Raw genomic sequence first — 25,022 nt, forward strand, 5'->3', positions numbered from 1 at the left:
AGAATTAATACCCATTCTTCTGAAACTGTTCCAAAAAAGATGGAAAGAAAACTTCCAAACTCATCCTATGAGGCCAGCATTACCTTGATCCCAAAAATCAAAGACCACACTGAAAAGAAAAATAACAGATCAATATCCCTAATGAACAGGGATGTAAAAATTCTCACCAAGATACGAGCTAATAGGATCTGACAGTATATCAAAAGAATTATTCACCATGATCAAGTGTGATTTATTCCTGGACTGCAAAGGTGGTTCAATATCCACAAATCAATGTGATATGCCACATTAATAAAAAAAGGACAAGTATTATATGATCCTCTCAATTGATGCAGAAAGAACATTTGACAAAATACTGCAACCTTCTTGATAAAAACCCTCAACAAAGTAGGGATAGAGGAAACATACCTCAATAGCAATAAAGGCCATATATGAAAGACACACAGCTAATATCATCCTCTTTGGAGAAAAACTGAGAGCATTTCTCCTAAGGTCAAGAACAACATAGGGATGTCCATTCTCACCACCACTGTTTAACATAGTACTGGAAGTCCTAGCCTCAGCACTCAGACAACAAAAAGAACGAAAGGCATCCAAATCATCAAGAAGTCAAACTTTCACTCTTAGCATATGACACCATATTCTATATAGAAAACCTGAATGATTCCACCAAAAAATTGCTACAACTGATACAGGAACTTAGCAAAGTTGCAGGATATATAGCCTACACAGGAAGTCTCTTGTAGTTCTATCCACCAATAATGAAGCAACAGAAAGTGAAATCAAGGAATCGATCTTATTTACTCCATAAGATACCTCGGAATAAACCTAACCAAAATAAAAGATCTGTGTTCCGAAAACTGTAGAACACTTATGAAAGAAATTGAGGAAGACACAAAGAAATGGAAAAACATTCCATGTTCATGGATTGGAAGAACAAATGCTGTTAAAATGTCTATACTATGGGGGCATCTGGATAGGTGGCTCAGTGATTGAGCATCTGCATTCAGCTCAGGTCGTGATCCTGGGATCGAGCCTCAAACCCCTCTGCCTGTGTCTCTGTCTCTCATGAATAGATAAATAAAAATCTTTATAAAAATGTCTATACTACTGAAAGCAATCCACATATTCAACACAGTCCTTATCAAAATACCATCAGCATTTTTCCAGAGCTGGAACAAACAATTCTAAAATTTGTATAGAACCAGAAAATAACCCTGAGTAACCAAAGTAATGTTGAAAAAGAAAACCAAAACTGGAGGCATCACAATTCTGGACATCAAGCAGTATTACAAAGCTATAATATTCAAGACAGTAAGGTATTGGCACAACAAACACATTAATCATGGAACAGAATACAGAACCCAGAAATGGACCCTCACATCTATGATCAACTAAACTACAACAAAGCAGGAAAGAACAACCAATGGAAAAAGGACAGTCTCTTCAAAAAACGGTGTTGGGAAACCTGAAGCAGCATGCCGAAGAATGAAACTGGACTACTTTCTTACACAATCCAAAAAAATAAATTCAAAGTGGATTAAAGATCTTAATGTGAGACAGGAAACCATCAAAATCCTAGGGGAAATTCTTTGACCTCAGCCACAGCAACTTCTTACTACACACATCACCACAGGCAAGAGAAACAAAAGCAAAAATGAACTATTTAGGCTTCAAGATAAAAAGCTCTGCACAGCAAAGGAAACAGTCAACAAAACTAAAAGGCAACCTTCAGAATGGGAGAAGAAAAAAAAAAAAAAGAATGGGAGAAGATACTTGCAAATGTCTCATCAGATAAAGGGCTGGTATCCAAAATCTATAATGAACTTATCAAACTCAACACCCAAAAAACAAATAATCCAATCAAGAAATGGGCAGAAGACATGAACAGACATTTCTCCAAAGAAGACATACAAATGGCCAACAGACACATGAAATAATGCTCAACCTCACTCAGCATCAGGGAACTAGAAAATCAAAACCACAATGAGATACCACCTCACACCAGCCAGAATGGATAAAATTAAAACAGGGAACAACAGACGTTGGCAAGGATAGTGTGATAGAGGAACCCTCTTACACTGCTGGTGGGAATGTAAACTGGTGCGGCCACTCTAGAAAACAGTATGGAAGTTCCTCAAAAAGTGAAGAATAGAGCTACCCTATAGTCCAGCAATTGTACTACTGGGTATTTATCCAAAGGATACAAACATAGTGATTCAAAGGGGCACATGAACCCCAATGTTTATTAGCAGCAATGTCCACAAGAGCCAAACTATGGAAAGAGTTCAGATGTCCATCAACTGATGAATGGATAAAGAAGAGTGGTATATATACAATGGAATATTACTCAACCATAAAAAAGAATGAAATCTTGCATTTGCAACAATGCATATGGAACTAGAGGATATTATGCTAAGCAAAAGAAATTAATCAAAGACAATTCTATGATTTCAATCATATGTGGAAATTAAGAAACAAAACAGAGGGTTATAGGGGAAGGGAGGAAAAAGTAAAATAAGATGAAATCAGAGAGGGAGACAAACCATAAGAGACTCCTAAGTACAGAAAACAAACTGAGAGTCACTAAAAGAGAACTGGTAAAAGGGACGGGATAACTGGGTGATGGGCATTCAGGAGGACACTTGATATAATGAGCACTTGGGTGTATATGCAACTAATGAATCACTAAATTCTATCCCTGAAACTAATAATATACTACATGTTAACTAAATTGAATTTAAATAAATAAATGTTTTTAAAAAGCAGAATAAAAGAGAAATAAAGATGCCCTTGTTGTGGGTGGAAGGGCTAAGAGACAAACTACTATCAGACATACAGTAAAAGCAATTCAAAAAGCGTTTTTCAAGATAATTAAAAAATAATACCTACTTAAAGATCAGAGGTGCAAGAGAACCAAAGAGTAATGGAAGTGATAACTATGTAAGTAAATCTAAACAAACAGGAATGAACAATGTTTGTTAAGCAGAGATAATAATACATTCCTAACACATAGCCATATATATGTCAGGAAGTAGATAAATAAAGTTAAACTGTTCTAAAGTCCTTGAATTATGTAAGGAAGGATATGATTTAATATTAAACATGATAAATTAAGGAGACATGTTATAATTTTTAGAGTAACTCTCCCCCCAAAAAATCAAAGATTATATAACTTCCATCCTAATAGAGGCAAAATAATGAATATTGAAAACACACTAGTAACCCAAAATAAATACATTTTTTTTTAAAGAACATAATAGAAGTGAGACAAAAAAAAACACACAGGATGTTAGATTTAAACCCAAATACTGCATCTCATTAATTCTGAAACACATTCCTCACATATTTAAAATACTCTGAAATTAAGGTTCATCTAACAAAGTATTAATTTAACTGACACCATTTTTCCTTCTTAGTGGTATGTTAATAATGATGTATCTTACAATCAATTACATCTATGTTTAAATAAATACAGTATATTACTAATTACATTAAACATAAGCAAATTAAATGATACAATTAAGAGATAAATACTGCCAAGCTGGATTTAAAAATAAAACCTAAACATATGTTGTTTTAATCATATATCTAAAATATAAGGATAAAGAAAAGTTCAAAGTGAAAGGATAGAAAAAATATACTTTTGACATGAAAAAAAAATCTGGTGAAGCCAAATTAATATCAGACAAGATTGACAGTCTAATCAATAAAAAGGAAATAGAGACATACAGATTGAGCAAAAATAAAACTGTTCACAAATGATTATAGTCATCTATGTAAAAAAATCCAAAAGAATCAACAAGAAAAATTTCTGCAATAAGCGATTAAAGCAAACTAAAGCGATGAAATCTTCTTTTATAGAAAAGAAGATTATAAGTCAGCTGCTTTCTTATATACCAGCAACAATTAGAATATGAAATTAAAAACGCAGTATCATTTACATTAGCAAAACCAACACAAAACAAAAATACTTAGGCATAAATCTAACAAAATATATACAAGATCTAGAGAGGAACAACTTCAAAACTCTGATGAAAAAAATATCAAAAATGACCTAAATAAATGGAGAGATATTCCATGTTCAAGGATAGGAAAACTAAATACCATAAAGATGTCCATTCTTCCCAATTTAATCTATAGATTTAATGCAATCCCAATTAAAATTAACCCAGCCAGTTATTTTTTGAGTATAAACAAAGTGACCTAAAGTTTATATGGGGAGACTAAAGACTCATAATAACCAACACAATACTGAAAGAGAACAAAATTTAAAAAGTGAAAGTATCTGACTTTCAGATTTATCATCAAGCTACAGTAAATCAAGACAGCATGGTATTGGCAAAAGAACAGACAAATGGATCAATGGAAGAGAATCAAGTCCAGACATAAACCCACACAAATACAGTTAACATATATCTGACAAACAAACAAAGACAATTTGATGGAGAAAGACGGTCCTTAACCCATTAAGAGTATCTGCTGCAGAGAAAGAATTACACTCTTGGTGGGAATGTAAACTGGTACAGTCACTCTGAAAAACAGTACAGAGGTTCCTCAGAAAGTTAAAAATAGAACTACCCTATGATCCAGCAATTACACTACTTGGGTATTTACCCAAATGATACAAAACTACTGATTCAAAGGGATACATGTGCCTCATTGTTTATAGCAGTATAAAACAATAACCAAATTATGGAAAGATCCCAAATGCCCATCAACTGATGAATGGATAAAGATGTGGCATATAGACAATGGAATATTACTCAGCCATAAAAAAGAATGAAATCTTGCCATTTGCAACAACATAGATGGAGCTAGAGGGTATTACTAAGCAAAATAAGTCATTCAGAGAAAGACAAATACCATATGATTTCTCTCATATGTGGAATTTAAGAAACAAAACAAATGAACATAGGGGATAAAAAGAGAGGGGTAAACCAGAAAAAAGACTCTGAACTGTAGAGAACTGAGGGTTACTGGAGGGGATGGGTTAAATGGGTGATGAATATTAAGTAGGGCACTTGTGATGAGCACTGGATGTTGTATGTAAGTGATGAATAAATTCTACACCTGAAACTAATATTACACTGTATGTTATCCAACTGGAATTTAAATAAAAACTTGCAAAAGAAAAGAAAAAGAAGAGTATCTGCAAAATCTTTAGCAAACATCATATTTAATTGTAAAATGCTGAAAGCTTTCCTTTTAATACCAATGTAGGTGACATATGGTAACTATATTTGTGGTGAGCATACTATAATGTATAGAATTGTTAAGTCACTATGTTGTACAGTGTGAAATTAATATAACATTATATGTTAACTTTTCTTTGTTAAAAAAAAAAAAAAGTAAGACAAAGATGCACATTACCACCACATCTACTTGAATATTGTACAGGAGGTCTTAGCCAGTACAGTCAGGTAATATAAATAAATAAAAGATATAAGGATTTATTAGGTAGAAACACAACTATCATTACTGCCAGATATGATTATATAAGTTAAAATTTAAAAGAATATAAGTGTGTAGCACCAATAGGCCACTAGATATAAAATAAATATAAGAAATCAATTTTATTTTTATACAAAAAATCATAAAGTTAATTTTTAAAAAAGAAATCATTTATAATAGCACATAAAAATATAAAGTATAGGAATAATACTAACAAAAGAAGTTTAAATCTCTATAGAGAAATATAAAACGAATTAAAGATCATGGACTTGAAGACTCCTTATTGAAAATGTTAATTCTTCATCAAACTAATCTAGAGATTTAAAACAGTTATCAATCAAATCCCCAATAAGACTCTGTGGATTTGGATGACTTAATTCTAAAATCTACACAGACAAAGCCAGAAACAGCCAAGACACTCGTAAACAAGTAGGTCAAAGTAGGATAACTTTATACAACCAATTCTAAAGCTGTGATAATTAGGAACTACAGTAGTGATATGAATATTGACTAATAAACAAATGCAGCTGAAGAGCCCAGAAACAGATACATATATTTGCAAACACTTGATTTATGACAAAAATATGCAAAGCAGCAATGAAAGGGATATCTTTTTAATACATGGTGCCAATTCAACAAAGCACTCATACTGGGAAAAAAGCCTGACCTCCACCCGACACAATGCACAAACAGTAATTCTGGGTGGGTTATGGACCTAAATATGAAGGTTAAAACAGATGAAGAGTCTGAAAAATAACACACAAGAATACCTCTATGACATAAGTTAGGGAAGAATTTCTTAAACAAGATACAAAAAGCAATAGTCATAAAGGAATAGATTGATATATATGACTATATCAAAATTAAAAATTTTCACTAAAAGTCACCAAAAAGTTTATAAAGAACTTCTACAAATCAATAAAAATAGTCAATCCAATAGCAAAACCAAGGAGAACAGTATCTTCACAAAAACACAAAATCCAAATGGCCTATAAACATAAACAGGTGATTTAATCTAATCTTATTAGTAATTAGGGAAATGCAAAGGAAAAGCACAGTAATATACCACTATATACCCAACTCATTAGCTAAAGTTTAAAGTAGAGAATATCAATTGATGGAGACATATGCAGTCAGCAATCACTGCACCCACAATACATCTTCTCCAGCCACCTCTGATTTTAGCAGTTATGGTGGATGACTACCCACAACTTCTACCTCTAAGCTTTTTTTGAGTTGTAACTCAACAGGGGAGTTAAAAATCCCAGGGGGCAATCTTCAAACCAAAAGAATATGGAAGATGGAAGCAACAAAAGTGAAAATACATCACAGCTACATGTATCAGGATGGACAAACATCACAAACACATCAACTAAAAAAAGCCACAGTGACAGGAAGCATACTTGTATAATGCTGTTCATTTGCTCTAATCTATTCTATGAAGTGCACAAAACAGGCAAAAACTCAAGTGTGTAGGAATACATATTTATGTGGCAAAACTGTAAAGAAAAGCAAGGAAATGATTACCATAAAAATCAGGGTAAAAGTTAACTCTAGGGGAGAAGGTATAATGGGGAAAGCTACAGAAGGAAACTCTGAGGGTCCTGGTAGTGACTTGACGTTGGTTACACAAATGTTCACTTAAGAAAAATGTGGTCAGCTGTACATTTGTTTAGATTTTCTGTGTGTTCTTTATTTTTCGTAATAAAAGCGTGTTTTTTGTTTGTTTGTTTTGTGTGTGTGTGTATGTTTGTTTTTGTTTTTAAGAGAACACATCACAAGTTCTATCAGAACAAAAAGGGACGCCTGGGTGGCTCAGTGGTTCAGCCTTTGGCTCAGGACGTGATCCCGGAATCCAGGGATCGAGTCCCACATCGGGGTCCCCACGGGTAGCCTGCTTCTCCTTCTGCCTATGTTTCTGCCTCTCTGTGTCTCTCATGAATAAATAAATAAAATCTTTAAAAAAAAAAAAAAAAAAGGAACAAGAAGGTCCAGCAAAAGGTAACCTTAGTGCTTCTATTTCTGTAGTTAGGCACCAAGGAGTCCAATAAACCCAAAGGGTACTCAGTTAGGACTAAGAAATCCTTAGAAAAAACAGGTGAACTCGCTCAGTCTCATGAGGTTGATGAGGTCGTTAAACATCAGAAAGCTGACATGGGGTTACAGCTTTTATAGTTTTATAGGAAGCAATCATCAAAAAAAAAAAAAAGAAAAGAAAGAAAAATAGAATCCAAGATAAAGGCCAGAGTAAGAGATAAACTTGGCAGACAGGTCAGGCTTTCCTCTAAAAAACAGAACAAAATAAAACAAAAATCCACAAGATGCAACAGAAAACACCACTATTAATAAATCTAGGAAACTGAACTTAAATGAAATTTTTTTAAAAAAAATAGTGACTTTTGTTGCATCACAAAAAAAAAAAAAAAAAAATCTAGGAGATTTACCACCAACAGCTGAAAGAAGTCCATTTTACCTAGCACAGGCTAGAGCCATCTGCCAAAGGAGGTAATGCCCATAGATCTTAAAGAGTTCATCCAACACCATCTCCCTGATGTCCATTGCACCCTCTGCCCTACTTGTGCCTACACAAATGTTTCTTTCTTAAACCTCTTTAGAATCATTAATTTAATTTAAAAATAGCACATTGGTATATTGTGTAATTAATTTCAGAGGAGCCAGGAATAATTTTTCTTTTTTTTTTTTTAGGAATAATTTTTCAACATAACATGAGTACATCACAAAATTTAAGAAACAATTATCTACGGTACCATGTTAAGAAGAACAAGAAGAAAGAATTCATTTACTCACGATGCTCCTGAATTCATGATGCAGCTCTTTGCTCCACAAAAACAATCTCTACCATCATCATGATTCATTCCAAGGTTATGACCCAACTCATGAGCAACAATGGATGCAAACGTCTCCACTGTGATTTGCCCAAACTGTCCAAACACAGGAAAGTACTAATTAGGTTTCTGAACAAAAAGGATATGTTTATTATTTTTTCCACAAGAGGAAATTAATCACTATGATGATGACAGTCTTTATGATAAATCATGCACCCAACATCAGTCTTCAAACATTTCACTAGGAAACTGATATGACACAGAGGTAGATCCTTTAAGCAACAGACCAATTATTTCAGCACTAATAAGTTATTCACAATGATTTATGGGAAAACAGATTCATGGTTCTAATTTAATTTTCCTGAATGGAGTTTTAACTTTCTTGTCCATAAAAAGTAAGGGGCTAATAAACACGTAATATTAGAAAACTTAATCTAGTCTCTAAAGAAAGAACACATCTACCACTTCTACCCGAAATAGTATTTTAAGGACTGGGGGAGGAAGTGTGCAGTCAAATGCACGACACTGTTCTTTTTTTTTTTTTTTTTTTAAGAATTTTATTCTCTTTTTGTTTTTAATTTTTTTAAAAGATTATTTATTTATTTATTCATAGAGATGCAGAGAGAGAGAGACAGAGACACAGGCAGAGGGAGAAGCAGGCTCCATGCAGAGAGCCTGACATGAGACTCATCCAGGGTCTCCAGGATCACGCCCTGGGCTGCAGGCGGCGCTAAACCGCTGCACCACCGGGGCTGCCCCATGAACTGTTCTAATGCAGATGTCCAAAGGTAAATATCAAGAACAAAAACATACCACATTAATCCCGCCTGCGTGGCTCCTTGAACATACTGTTCCCACAAATGCCATTCCCGCAGTCCCACCAAAACCTTTCTTCCTAAATAAAAATACAAGGTAAAAGTTAGAAAATGTAGTTGGGAGGGTGAAAGGAACAAACTGCTCTTATTCCTTTGGATACGCTTAAACTGGGCTGGTAGAACCCACAACAACTGGAGAAAAATAGCAGAGAACATTGACATTTTAAAATCAGAATACAATTAAGTCTTATTTCTTTTTTATTATCAGAGAATGAGACTAATATCACAAGTTCATTTTTTAGACAACTGAAGATATGTTTTAGATACCAAACCAAGGGTTTTTTTTCCTACTCTCTAGATGAAAAATCTTCCTAAAACACATTATATTTACTTATTCAAAAATTATAATGAGGAGGGGCAGGTAACACGTGCAATGAACATACACACACAGGAGGCTGCAGGGCAGGGAGCGCAGGGGACAAAGAACCACAGGGGTCTCCATGTGGCTCCCCGTCGGTCATCCCCAACACAATTGTATCTCAGGGCCTATTTTCTCCACCTGGAACTCTTTTGCCCAACAAATACTCCGAACTCGTTCTCTCACCTCCTTCTCTCGCTTCTCTCATTTCCACAACTCTTCTCTATGAGGCCTTCCCTCACCAATTCAACCTGATTTCTCTGATACTTCTTTATCTTGGCATATGCCAACTATTTATTGAGTAGAAAAGCATAATAACAACACCACAATGTACTTAAAATGTTCCATAAGCCTTCACAGGTACTTTACAAAAGTAACCTCATTTGATCCTGAAACTCTACCAGATAAAAATCATTGTGCCTGCCCACTGAACAGTTTAAGAAACTGAGGCTGTGGGAAGTTGTATCTTTAGCTGTTAGGTCACCAAGCAGGGGTCTGACATACTGCTACCTGATTCCACATTTACCACCCTCAATAGCTATACCATCCCAGCCCTTTCTCCCCCGTAGCCAGGTAAGCATGTTCTAATTAGGGTGAAATGCAAGAAAAGAAATCTGTCTTTACATCTGCACCTGGAGCTAAGCCTACAGTACAATAAAAATTGTGGCTACTAAGTTTCTTCAAACATTTCCTGGACTCTGAGTCAGAAAATGAGCTTCACTGGTTGTAACCTTAATCTTCCAGGGAGACATGCACCTACAGGAAAAATGAGGTACTTATTCCTTCACATGATGATAGGAAATTAGAACCCAAGACACTGTGTTGTATATCTGGTTCCATTATCACAAATTTATAGATGACAGAGGCCACATGACATGCCTAAGCTCATGACGTTTCTTTCTGTACCAGTCTCCATTAACAAGCCAAGGCAGGCAATTCCTTCAGGTGAGAAAGGCAGATGCCAGCCCCTTGGCCAACAGTGGCTAAGACAAAGGCAAGGAGATGGAGAATTCAGCCTTATGCATCATCTCAGGCAGTGCTTCTCAAACTATCAAGAGAGAAGGGCCAATAATTTTCGCTTTAATTTCCAATTCACCACAGACCAATGTCTTTATTGTCCCATTTTAAATTGAAATCATTGATATATTAGTTTCAGGTGTATAATTGCATAATTATACACCTTATGAAATGCTCACCACCATAAGTATAGTTACACTCTTCCTATACTTTTACTTCTACCCTTTCTGCTCTATTTTTCCTCCTTACCAGTTATTAGTATTTAATATACACATTCATTTATCTCACTTATTGCTAATCTCCTCTACCAGAATATAGACTCCATGACCCCAAGAATTTTTGTCTGGACAAACACAGAACTATGTGATTTTCCTTCCAGAAAATTCTAGAAAATGGAAATTAACCCACATTAACAGAGAAAAGATTAGTGGTTGCTTGGGGAGGGAATGTTTTTTGGAGGAGAGAGGAGACTGGATTACCAAGAGGCCAAGAAAACTTCTGAAGGGAATGGACATGTTTATTATCTTGATCAATGTTTCATGGTTATATACATATGTCAAAACTCATCAAAACGTACACTTTAAATATGTGCAGTTTAATCTTCATCAGTAATACCTCAATAAACCTGCTTAAAAATTTAAAACATTTTAAAAATAGGGAGTTTGTCTGCTTTATTCATTGCTATCCCCAATGCTCAGGGTATACACCTAATAAATATATTATAAATGAATTAATAAATCTTTCTCTGGGGCATCTGACCAGCAAGAAGAGGACTAGAGATCCTGACATAAGGGGCTTGCCAAGGAAACATTTTAGCCAGATCACCCTTTACTTAATGCCATAGCCCCCAGGTCCTACTCATGTATTCCATGCTTCCAAAAGGCTCTTTAGTACCCCGTTTCTTAACCAAAAACACAACCAGGGATCATCAGACATTTGGGAAATGCCTCTAGCATGACAGATGGATACCAGACACGAAAGAAAAGACAGCTTGGTAGGTTTGGTTGGGCAAGGTGTGGGAAATGTGCTGGATGCCCGTTCCTTCTGGCCCTTTGTGAACTAGAAGGCGTGCTCACTAGTAGGAGGATACTTGCACATGTAACTTCACTAAAAATTAATAAAAAGGTCAGGACCAAGCCTTTGTGATTACAGGGCTATAAAAATCCATTCTGACATTTTCACTGCCTTGCTTTAAATTAGCTCACATAACGAAACAAAATAAAATAAAGGAAAATTTTTCCTCGGAAAAGAATTATGAGTTTTAGGTCAATACTAAGGGAGGAAAAAATATATAAATTAGAACATTTCTCTGCAAAAAAGCCAACCTATCAAGTTAGAAGACTTTTGGTGAAGCCAGAGGGTTTGCCAAGCAAAGGAGGCTACAGCAGGCACAGGTCTTCGAAACAGAAGCCCTCCACCCAGAAAACTTTAAGAAAAATGAAATGATTTAAATAGTTTTAAATGAGGATTTTGCTCTAAGTTTTGGACTGTATTTATATTAAGTTATCTATAAGTTTAGGTTTTATTATGATACCATGAAAATGCTATATAAAAGAAGAAAATTTTTTAAATATTTTATAAGTAAGATCCCAGAGAGAGTAAAAAAAATTGTTATATCCATGGAATCAGAGCTTGTTATATAAAAATATTAAATGAAACAAAAAGATCTACTGAACATTAAAAATAAGATAGTAAAAATAAAAAACTCAATAGAAAGCTCAGAAGGGAAATTTAAGGAAATACTCAGAAAGTAGAACAAAAGACAAAACAGAACAAAAAGACAAAAAGTAAGGAGATGAAAGATAATAAAATTAGAAGACAAACACATGAAATTCAATGGCCAATTGAAAGAAACCCCAGAAAGAATGACAAACCAAAAGAAAGAGGATCTAATCATCTACAAAATAATTAGAAGAAAATTCCTAAAACTGCAGTTTCAAGATTGAAATTACCCACTATGAACACAGCAGTGAGTGATTAAAGACTACACCGAAGTCTACCATCAGGACAATTCAAAAGCCTGGGAACACAGAGAAGATCATACAAGTTTCCAGAGAAGGAGGAAAGCAAACAAACCCACAAACAAAGGATCAGGAATCAGAATAGATTAAGGCTTCTCAACAGTAATGCTGGAAGTCAAAAGACAGCAGAGCCATGCCTTCAAAATTCTGAGGGAAAGAGATTTCATGCCTAGAATTTTACATACAGCCAAATAATAAAAAAACTTATAAACTGTAAAGCACACCTCTGAAAAACTGAGTTACTTGGGCTCCAGGATAATCGGAAGTCATGCTGATGTAATTTTTAAATTCTATTCTGAGACTGTGAAGCAAATTTTCTGACATGTAAGAGATCAAATTTTTTCCTTTCTCTATATTCTTTCACAAGAAGAAACTAGAATATGTGCCATACCAAGGTGAGGGAGTAAACCCAAGAAAGAGGAAGGATGTGGACTAAAGGTGACAGAGAATCCAACACAGAAAAGAAGTCTCATTATCAAACTGTCACTTGTGGGATGTCATACAAAAGGTCTCATTCAGATGAATGCTCAAAAACCTTAAGAAAACATTCTAATGAAAGAAAATAAGCAGAAGTTACTATTCTGACCATTCCATTAATAGCACTTCTTCTAAAATCACTTACAGAACTAGCTGTGCACTGTCATGTCTCCGACGTGTTATGAGAAACTTTTCCCGCCACTGTACAAAGTTCCCCAACACATCACCTGCACCTCCAATTATGTTGATCAGGTTTCCATTTGTCCAAATCTCTAGGCCAACTAGTACAATTCGAATATTCAACATAATATACATCTAGGGAGAAAACAGAAATAAAAGCATAGAAAACATATTAAAGAATATGAGAGTATCTTTTAACTTATGATGAAGTAACACAAATAAAAATAAAAACAGGACTCCTCCCCTCCAAAAAATACATTTCATTCAATATAATGAGATTCTGACCTCTCAAGAGTCTCAGTGTCCTCATCCATAAGATAAAATTAATAGAAGTTCAAAATTCTTTTCATCTTCCATTCAAAATGTGAAAAACTGAAAATTTTAAGATTTTAGTAAGTTTGGTTTCCAAATTGCTCTAAAGTAATGCAAATCTATCTATAGCCCTTACATATCTCACTTAATGTAAATATTCATAGATTTCATTACAGGAATATCAGTGAGTTTGATTACAAAGTGTTACCACAAGGTCCTGTTAGATATTATGTAATAATTGATGAACCATATCAGCTTTCTAAACTTTTATCTAAAATTCTAAACCCCATAGGCCAAAGATTTCAGATAATGCACTATGGAATTCATTTTTATTTCACAGAGATATTGTGAGGAATAAATGACAAGTGTAAAGCACTTGGCTCAGTTTCTGGCACATTATAAATAATAGAACATTATTGTCCTCATCTATTATTACACTTGATATTCACAACAGAAAAATATCTTATAGATAAAGTTATCTTTTTTTAAGATTTTATTTATTTATTCATGAGAGACACAGAGAGGGAGGCAGAAATATAGGCAGAGGGAGATGCAGGCTCCCTATGGGGAGCTCGATTCAGGACTCAAACCCAGGACCCCAGGATTACAACCTGAGCCAAAGGCAGATGCTCAACCACTGAGCCACCCAAGTGATATTATCTTATGAGAGCTAGCATCTAATTCTTCAATATCTCCCACTGGATGAATGAGCCACAAAGTCTCAAATCAAATTTCTCTCCCTCCTTCCCTCCCTCTCCCTCTTACTCTCTCTTACTCTCTCTCTCTCACATACACACACGCACACACATACACACACAGTCATTATCATGGTTTCAGAGTAAAAAGCAGCCTTCATCAAAGTAGGATTGAGTAAAAATTCAAAAGATCTTTTCATAACTGCCAAAGTACCTTACCCTATCTACACAGAGGATAAAATAGATGCTAATATGAAATCTCTTACTTGTCTCAAAGTCCTTCTACAATTATACATTCCTTTCAAACATAAAAGTATCACAAAATAAACTAGAAAGCAGATCCCTGAGAGACTGAGTTCACAGGATACTCAGAACTCAAAATGAGACAATTTTTAAATTCCACTCTGAGAATTACCCCAGTTAATAGAAAACACAACTCACACTATCCAAGTAGTTTGCTAAACGGATCATCTCCTCTCTCACTGCAGTCTGATTTCTTCCCATCATGTCATACTGGAAAGCAAGAAAGGAAAATCATTTTCACCAAAGTAATTCATGAAAAACATTTCTAAAACCTATTATAATGAAGATGAGAATCCCAAATATTTCCTCTGAACTAAAAATAGGGGCATTTAGATATTCACCTGCATTCCAAATTAACAAATCTAAAAGATACATTTCAGTGATAAATAGGAATAAAGGAAAAACAGGTTCAAGTGTGAAATGAGTAATCATGAAAATATACTGAAGACTACATTTGCTCCAAATTGGTATAATTTTAAAATGAATTCTCTTTAATGTTTTTTTATTCATTTTAATGCAGAAATTTTTTTCAATTAGTTTATAAAGGTAGTGTTTAAAATACTACCTTATGCACAAATAAAGGAATAAAAACAATCTAACAGACCTCCTGACCCTTTCATCCTTTAGGCTAAGAACATTACCAATAAACAACTTATAAGCTCTGTGCTAAATTAATAATGAGAAATCCAATGTTCATGAACAGAGACATTATATGTAGACAAAAGAGATATTTAAAAGTTTAACTGTATTACAAATAGTTGATATGACTGGTTCTTTAAGACCTGGCTAAATCCAAATGTCTATTTTGACATTATTTTTTTTTTGACATTATTTTAATACAGCCAACTAAATAGCTAATGAAAAGAAAACGTTAAAAAGAATATATGGTTTTGCTCTAAGATAAGGGCATTAATATCAGAATATATCAGATCTTTAATCAGTCAGGCATTTTATCATGATTCTCCTAAAAAGAAAAAAAAACTGTAGCATATCAGATAAGATTTGATTAAAATGGAACATTCTTATTTTGAACCATTTTCCACTAGTACATAACAAATCTATCTGGAGAGAGTAATAAATGAAAACATTTCAAATCTCTATTTTTGTCAGTTGTCCAAACATTCTCCAGAAGCTTTTTATAAAGCCATTATCTGGTACAAAGTTCATGTTTGATCACACTCCTTCTGCTTTTTCTTTCTACCACTTGAGGGTAATGAACCTATAATGAACAAATCTGAATACGTTTCTACCTGTTAAGAAATATAGTTTGCTTACTTCCGACCTACATGCACAACAGGGGATTTTTTTTAACCATAAATATCCTCTAAACTGTCTCTGAAGCTGCTAAGAAAGGAACTGCCAATATTGCTAAGCTTCTACAAACAACTTTTTCACATAAACCACAAAGTGGAAGTAAAAATCAGACAAAACATTTTGAATAATCCGTATGTTGAATTATTTAACAGCTAAGTCTAAAACTGAAAACCCTGTCAATGCTGAAATAGACCTATTACTTTTCTTAGCTAGGTTAAGCACAGTTTTTAAATATAAATAAGGAAAATCCCTAGTGCTACTCTGGACACGGAAATTTGTAATAAACACTAAAATCAACTATTCTCCTCTATTCCCTTCTAAAGCATGCCACGACCCAGAAGTTTTCTATCTCTTCAAGTGAAGTATAGGCTAACTGAAATTCTAAAAAGCAAAGCAATTTTAGTAGGCAACAAAGCAGTATCCGATAAGTGGTTTTTCATCTCAGTCCTTTAAAGTCATCTGCAAAGGTGACCATAAATGAAAGGCAGTACAGTTTCACTGAAGAAATTCTGCATAAGCAAATAACCCAAAAGACAAGGCGGGGAAAATCACCAGTAAAAAATAGTTAAAGGTACTCTCATCTGCTACATTCAGTTTCTGGTGGGATTATGAACATCAAGCACGTTTAAAGGAAAAAAGCCATTGCCGTTTTAAAATTACATTTACGAAAAATCAGTACAAATATATTATATTTTATGTTTCTTTCATGGGATCCTCACTTCTCATCTGCTTTTCATGATAAAGAAGAAAAACTGTCATCAATCCTACCCTTTCTTTGTCTACGACAATGAACAGCTCCACATATCGGGTCTGTGGCAGGACAGCTCTTCTTCTCTGTCAAAAATACAAACATCATAAGGGAAAAAAAAAAGTTGTAAGACCACATAGTATTCCACAACAACAACCAAAAAAAAAAAAAAAACCCACCAACAAACTACATGTTTTTCATAGGTGGTGGTGATCTTTCCCTAACCTCTAATCTCTTTATTTCATGTTTGCTAAGAATATCATAAAATTAATTTATTTCACACAGATCAAAAAGCCAAAAACACATTTCTTAAAGTGATATCTGTTCTCTGTACTAATTTGAGAAAAATTCTAAAGATAATATGACATATTCAAGTTTCCAAGCAGAATTACTGATTTTCCAATATCAAAACTACACATACTCACACACTGTAATAGGAAACCCCATTATTAGGTTGAGAGTGGAAAAAAGAATACAAAATTATAATATTATAAGAATATAATAACCCGGAGCAGAAGTAAGGACAAGGTTGCTGCTTCAAAAAAATAACTACTTTTGTGTTTTTCAGAAATTCATATGCAGTGCAGAATTCAGCAAAAATTGAAAAGTTTTACAATGATTAAAGTTAAAAAGATCAGTCCAACAGTCAAGAATGGACAGCAAAGAGAGGCAATGAAAATAATGCCATAAACTAGTATAAGAATGTACTAGAAAAGCATGTCTCTTCCAACACAGCAGCATGATCTCACATGCAGAAAGGTGCAGTGATCACAACTGAAGTTGACCTGTTCCTAGAAGCATCTCAGTCTAAGAGCCCCATGTCAGGAGGAAGCAGGGAATCTTAGTGAAGACTCAAAATACGGGTACAAGGATTCCTGGAAGACATCTGAAATAACTAACATCCTAACACTCAATTGTTCTTTCTCCAAACTAAGACTCAAGCATCACTGCTCCTGTTTTTTTAAAAGGTATCTAAATAAAAAATTGTACTACTCTCTGCAAACCAATATAATGAACTATTATGCATCGGTGATAAAAAATATAAGTATCGTTTGAGATTTAGGCCCTGATTTCCAAGACACATAGAAGCTTGGCTCATTTGATTTGGTAGCAGGAATTGCATCTTTGTACCCCTAGTACCTATCACAATGTCTGGCACAGAAGTGGCAAAAACATAACAATAATAATTATCGGTTTAATGCATAAATACACAATTTTTTAACACTTTAGTCTGAGCCATGAAGAAATCTATTTCCTTACTCGAAGTAGCTGAGTGACGCTAAGAGGCTCTTCCTCTTCATAGTTTGTGGTTTCTTTCTCCATGTCCTTGTTGGAAACCCCACATTTCAGAGGCTCTTTGTGGACATCATCCATTCGATAAAAGATGTGCTCAAAATGAGAGCTGTTTTGCAGAGGTTCGATCCCGTAACTCACATTCTCTATATGCAGCAATCCTCTAAGTGTCACATTACACATACACAATTTTTCAGTACAAAGAAAATAATACACAGGAAAAGGAATCAGAAAACCTGAATTCGAGTCCTAGTTCTTAACATATATAAAAAAGGGCACCATGGTATAGAAAAAGAAATACTAGGTTTTAGAGTCACGTAGACCTAAATTTAAAACTCAAGACTGCTACTTATTAACATCACTCCCTGACTTAACCTCTCTGGGTGACTGCTGTATAATGCAAGGCAATATACAACAGTGGCTAAGAGTATGGCATCTAGAGCCACAGAATCAGTGTTTAAATCCCAAATGTTTCCTGCTAGCTATGGGACTCACAGCAATGACCTAGGTTCTACCTTACTTTACATTCTACATGGGGTTGTTCTGAAAACTAAATTATTTAATAAGTGTAAAATACTTAGAACATTGCCTGGCACAGAGTAACTGCTGTGTGTTATTACTTAAATGGAGATAATTATAGCTATCACATACTGCTGATTTGAGAATTAAAAATAATATTTATTAATAAGTTTAATCAGTCACATAACCAACCAACCGGCATAGCGTCATACTGCCAGGTCTTCAAAAATATAATTTTAATATTATTATCACTTTACTTGATATATGCCACAATTTCTCTAAACCTCTGTTTGCTCATCACCTAAATATGGAGATGGTGAGCGCCTTTTCACAGGCATTGTAAGACTTCATTGAAAGAATATAGAGGTGAAAATTTTATAAAGGGCTACAGAAATTTAAAGTATGCTTTTATAAATGGCAAAAACTACTTAGCAGTCTCAAATCAAGGAAATTTTCTCTTTAGATATTGAAACTCACCAACTCTACTATTTTCTTAAACACGTTAAAAATGATATCTGATACATAGCTCTAAACATCTTCAGCAATATCAAAGTAAAATATAATTTTGTTAAGTCCCCCAAAATGACCTGATTTAGAAAGAGTGATAGGTAAAGGGGTAAGAAACAGAAGAGAAAAAAAAAAGTGATACAGAAAATTCCTTACCTGAGTCCAAAGCAGTCGCTGAGAGCAATGGATGAATTAGAAATTCCCTCCACATAGCCCCGATAATGACAATGATTCTAAACGATAAAAACTGTATTATCTTCAAATACTGTTACATGGCTACAATTCATCATAGAAATTACAGAGCTAACAAAGTTATTTAAGGTCAGTAAACTAACAATTTTGTTTATACCACTGGCATCTTATAATATCACATGGCACTCTTTGGATCATCTATTACCACCCTACAAGTATACAAACAGTTAGGCAGAATTCCAGAGGATACCGAGTACAAACAGCTCTACCCCAGTAACCTTTAAGCCTAGAAGCAGAACAAGACAGCATTATGTCATGTTTAACATCTTAGATCACAGTCAATCCAAGAAGCAACAGCAGTTAATTGACATCTAATACAGAAGGGGATCTTGTGACAAGCTAATGATGTCAAGGGGGAAGAAAAATCAGTATGTGGCAAAAAAAGTATTTTGATCACATGATTTTCTTCTTATATTTATATTAATTATATTATTATTAGTTTTACATTTAGCCATCTTAAAAAAACAAAAGATGCTTTATCCTTAATTTTGAGCAAGAAATTGGCTGTTAGAAATACAAGCATATTATCAATAATATCAGGTTTTTTTACTACACGATGAGATTTTTCTCCTCTTAAAGCAATTTCAAAGCACTAAAAAAAAAGCCAAGGTCAGGGGAGGGAGATGCTGGGGAGACTAGCTCTAACAGACATTAAGACATCCCACAAGACCTTAATAATTAAAACAGTATTGTACCAGTGATACATTGAAAGAACTAGTAGAACAGAATTTTGGGACTTGAAATAGACCAAAGTACACACGGAACTGGGGCAAGGATTTTTATAATAAATAGTGCTCATCCACTGCTTAGACATTTGGAAAAGGATAAAATTAGAGCCATGCCTCACATCATACATAATAAAATCCAAATGAATCAAGAATCTAAACATAAAAAATAAAAACCATACAAAAACTAAAAGAAAATATGGATGAATTCCTCTGTAACCTGTGTGTAGAGAGAAGCTAACTATCACTCAAAATATATATGCAATAAAAGAAAAAAAACAATTTTTACTAAATAAAAAGTTATTCAAACTTCTGCATGGAAAGAATCACCAAAAAATAGTCAAATATGATACACAGACTAGGAAAAAATATTTGTAACTTGTATCACAGACAAAGCTAATATCCCTAATTATAAAGAACTCTTAAACATCAAAGGAGAAAGATGAAAAACTCAATAGAAGAGAGGAAGAAGTAAAACTGTCACTATTTGCAGATGATATATTATATAAGAAAGCCCTCAAGACTCCACCAAAAAACTATTAGAATAAATGAATTCAGTAAACTTGCAGGAAACAAAATCAATATACAGAAATCTGTTGTGTTGTATACGCTAATAATAAACTAGCAAAAGGAAAAAATAAGAAAACAATCCCATTTTCAATGACATCAAAAAGAATAAAATACTTAGACATAAATTTAATCAAAGAGGCAACACCTGTACACAGAAAAAGATATTAATGAAAGAAATTGAAGATACAAATAAGCACAAAGAAACTGAAGAGGGGATCCCTGGGTGGCTCAGTGGTTTAGCGTCTGCCTTTGGCCCAGGGCGCGATCCTGGAGTCCCGGGATCGAGTCCCACATCAGGCTCCCGGCATGGGCCTGCTTCTCCCTCCTCCTGTGTCTCTGCCCCTCTCTCTCTCTCTATGTCTATCATAAATAATCTTTAAAATAAAAAATAAAATAAAATAAAATAAAAAGAAACTGAAGAAGCACCAAGAAATTGAAGAAGATACAAATAGGCACAAAGATGATTCATGATCATGGAATGGAAGAACAAATATTGTTATGATGTCTAAACTAACCAAAGCAATCTATAGATTCAGTGCAATCCCTACCAAAAATCCAAAGGACTTTTTTACAGAAATGGAACAAAAAAAAATCTAGTATTTGTCTGGAACCACAAAAAAAATCACACACACAAAACATCACAAGAATAAAGACACTTCTTTCTCTTCTTGGGAAAGAAAAAAACAAAGCTAAGAGGCATCATGGTCCCTGATTTCAAACTATATTATAGCAATCAAGGCAATAGCAATCAAAACAGTATGGTATTGGAATAAACACAGACACATAGATCTACGGAACAGAACAGAAAGCCCAGAAGTAAACTCATACCAAATGGTCAATAAATTTCTGACAAAAGAGCCAAGACTGTCTCTTCAATTAATGGTATTGAGAAAACTGGATAGAAAAGAATGAAACTGGACCACTATCTCATGCCACACATAAAAATTAACATAAAATTAGACTAAAGACAGCATAGCAACTATAGTTAATAATGCTGTACTGCATATATAAAAGTTACCAAAAGAATAAATCTTAAAAGTTCTCATCCTACACACACACAAAAAAAATTAACTATGTATTATAACAGGTATTAAAAAGACTTAAAGTGGTGATCATTTCACAACAAATCCAAATATCAAATCATTATGATGTACACCTGAAACTAATGCAGTATAATGATGTCAATTATACCTCAATTAAAAAAAATTCTTAGAGGAACAACAACAACAACAACAAAAAACATTGGAAAACTGGGCATAAGACATCCATAGGCAACTCACAAAAGGATGTAAAAATGCCCTCACATATATGAAGATTTTCAATCTTACTCATGAAAAATTTAGTATCTGTGAGTCTACATTGATAAACATAATTAAGAAGAGGAAACTTTTCCTTACAGACAGCACTAATGCATACAGAAGCACTAATGAAATTAGGAAATCACCATTTTTAACTACCATCATAATAACCATTAATTCAGGCAAGTACTAAATACTAACACTAGTGAGTGAAAATTTGAGAAGTAACAGGATATTCATATTAGCCTCAAAATGTCTAACCATAATATGAATTGAAAAGCCAAAAAACATGACCTGTAGAGAAGAGACAAAACCTGGCAGACAATTCCTTCACTAAATGATCAAAGTTAACACTGTCAGCAAAGCACTAACCACAGCACATGTTTCTTGACAGAATACACTGAGGACTGCTCAGCATCACTTTGGAGATATTCCTGCCAAAAGGGCATAACCTGAGTCTGATCGTGAGTAAATATCAATCTCAAATTGCAGGACATTCTACAAAAGTTGGCCTATAATTCTCAAAAATGCCATGTGTCATGAAATACAAAGGAAGACAAAGGATTTCCAGATCAAAGGAGACGACAGAGACATAACCACTGAATACAGCACATGAACTTGGATTTTCTTTTGCCATATAGTACATTACTGCAATGATGGGCTAAAATATAAATAAATAACATAACATATATATACATATATATGTGTATATACACACACACACACACACACCAATAAGATCTGTAAATTAGATAATAGTATTGCTTCAATGTTGATTTCCTAATTTTGAGAATTGTACTTAATTTCATAAAAGAATTCCTTGATTTTGGGAATTTACAATGAAGCGTTTAAGGGTAAAGCGATGCTATGTCTGCAATATACTTTTTAAAAGGTTCCAGGAAAAAAAAAGAAGAATAAAACAAATGAAGTAAAATGTTAACATTTGGAGAATCTATGTGAAGGAGATGCATGAATGTTTTATATTATTCTTGCAATGTTTCCTTTAAGTCTGAAGTGGTAAAAATAAAAAATAAACAATTCTATGCTAAAAATACAGGCTGAATTTCAACATTTTACAACTTTTTCTAGTGTGGGGGAGTTCACAACCATTCATGTTTTTCTTTCCAGTGCTTTGTGTTAAAGTCTAGTTTTGATACTGCTTCTTCTCACTGGAGAAAAATAAATACCTTCTACTATTATCAATGGTGTAGCACGTGAGGTAATAATACTTATAATTCATGGCACTCCAAATTAAATGTTTCTAGTTTCAATTGTAATAGAAGCTCTCTTATATGACATGACTAAAATCCAGCACTTGGTCACTTAATCTACTAACTTGATGGTATTTTTTAAATAACTTGGTTTTATTAAATCTTTCCAAAGCTTTCAATGCACTTGAAAAAAAACAAATCATATTTCATAAGTTTATAAAACATCTAACTAAACTGAATGATTAAAGGTACAAATGCCACAGTTTTGAAACATGCAAACTATAAGCAAAAACTCAACTAGGGAGAGAAGTACACAAAACTCAGAGAGAAATGCCTAGCCACAGCCCAGAGAGCCTGGGGCAATCAAAACAAGTTTTCAGATTAATTAATTAGGGAAGTTAGTTAAGACACTGGCTGATGCATTTGCAAAGTCCCCCAAAGTTCTAACATATAGTAATTTGGAGTTTTATTTCACACAGTAACTTGTATAAAGTGGTTATTAAAGCTTAGTTATTTTGTGAAAAATGGCCTTTGTGAAAGACACTGATAATAAGAGCCAGGTAATAGCTTTAGAAATTAATTTTAAATAATAGGTCATAAGGGAAAGTATTTACATTCTCAGTGTAATTTCATTGTATTTTATAGACAAAAGTGATATTGCTATGATAACTGGCAATCAATTATATGCCAAAAATTCCCAGTACCAAAGTTTTAATTGGTATCTCAAATCTACAGACATACTTTCATCTATCTGAACAATATTCAATAACCAAGAAATAAGTAACAGACTTCATCTGCCTTAGTTTTTAGTTTTCAATCACCCGGGAAAGCACAATTCCATAATACTGCTGGAAGAAAACAGATACATAAATTTCTATGACTGAAATCTATTTTTAGCAGTTTTAAGCATATATACTTTCAATAACAAATAATAATGTTTATTGAGTTAAAAATGATCAGACCATTTGTTTTAAGTATCTTACAAGTATTAATCCATTTAATGGAGATACAATGTACAGGATAAGGAAAATAATTAATAATATGTAATAATTTTGTATGGTGACAGGCTGGAGCTAGATTCGTCATGGTGATCATGCCACAATGTACATAAACATTGAATCACTATGTTGTACACCTGAAATAAACATAATATTGTATGTCAACTACACTTCAATTTTTAAAAAAAGTGTTAACTCATTTAAGCCTTCCAGTAACCCTACAAAGTTGTAATTGTTGTTCCCATTTTAAGGTAAAGATAGTAAGGTACAGACAAGTTAAAGTAACATGACCAGCAAATAAATGACAGAGCCAGGACTAAGTCCAAACAGTGCGTATCTCCAGAACCTATGCCAAGAAACCTCTCCCCAGGCAAAAAAACAAGAACAAAAACAAAAACTTTATGATCACTGCTTTTGTCAAGTGGCTTAAATTATGTGACCTTTGGCCTCATGCCATAGTAATTTCTAGATAAATAATTGAAAGGCTGGATGAAGAGATGGATGGGTTAATTGTGGTCTGGTTTATGCTGTCATATATGTTTGAGCTGCTCTACTAGTTTGCTATTAAACAGTGGACACACAAGACACTAAACTAAAGGAATCAGAAAGTACACCAGAAAAGAATTAAGACTAAGTCAGCATATCATTTTTTAAAAGTACTGGTAATTAATCTAAAATAAGGGTTTGCCTTCTATTTATTGGAAGAGCGCTGCAGAAGTGCAGAACTAACATAAACAAAAACATTACAAAGCTCGAGAAAAATAGCATGTGCTTAATGGGAACAAAGACTTCTCATGGACTACTGCAAAGAAAAAAAAACACAGAATACCGAACTGCCAAGAAGGACTATAAAACACTCTTCCCAAATGACACTAGAAATGTTTATGCTCTAATTTAATAACACATAAAGCCAAATTCACCAATTGCCAATTATTTCAAATATTCCTGGCCAATTCTGTCCTCAAAATACTCTGTTCTCCAATGCAAAGAGAACATTTCTAGAGAAAAGAACTGTTTTTCCTTTCTTTTTTTAAGATTTTATTTATGTA

General features: G+C 33.9%; 1 protein-coding gene across 1 annotated transcript in view; it reads right to left on the reverse strand.

Moving 5' to 3' along the window:
* ADAM9 (ADAM metallopeptidase domain 9) overlaps nucleotides 1-25,022 on the reverse strand; it is a 127,721-nt gene that overhangs the window by 75,638 nt on the left and 27,061 nt on the right. The window contains exons 5-11 of the mRNA XM_025993635.2: nucleotides 19,076-19,152; nucleotides 17,861-18,056; nucleotides 16,621-16,686; nucleotides 14,677-14,748; nucleotides 13,194-13,363; nucleotides 9,114-9,195; nucleotides 8,263-8,396 (exon numbers count right to left, since the gene is read on the reverse strand). Coding sequence (XP_025849420.2) covers nucleotides 8,263-8,396; nucleotides 9,114-9,195; nucleotides 13,194-13,363; nucleotides 14,677-14,748; nucleotides 16,621-16,686; nucleotides 17,861-18,056; nucleotides 19,076-19,152 — 797 coding nt within the window. The remainder of the gene's footprint in view (nucleotides 1-8,262; nucleotides 8,397-9,113; nucleotides 9,196-13,193; nucleotides 13,364-14,676; nucleotides 14,749-16,620; nucleotides 16,687-17,860; nucleotides 18,057-19,075; nucleotides 19,153-25,022) is intronic.

The sequence above is a fragment of the Vulpes vulpes genome, chromosome 7, assembly GCF_048418805.1.
Source record: "Vulpes vulpes isolate BD-2025 chromosome 7, VulVul3, whole genome shotgun sequence".
Classification (NCBI taxonomy): domain Eukaryota; kingdom Metazoa; phylum Chordata; class Mammalia; order Carnivora; family Canidae; genus Vulpes; species Vulpes vulpes.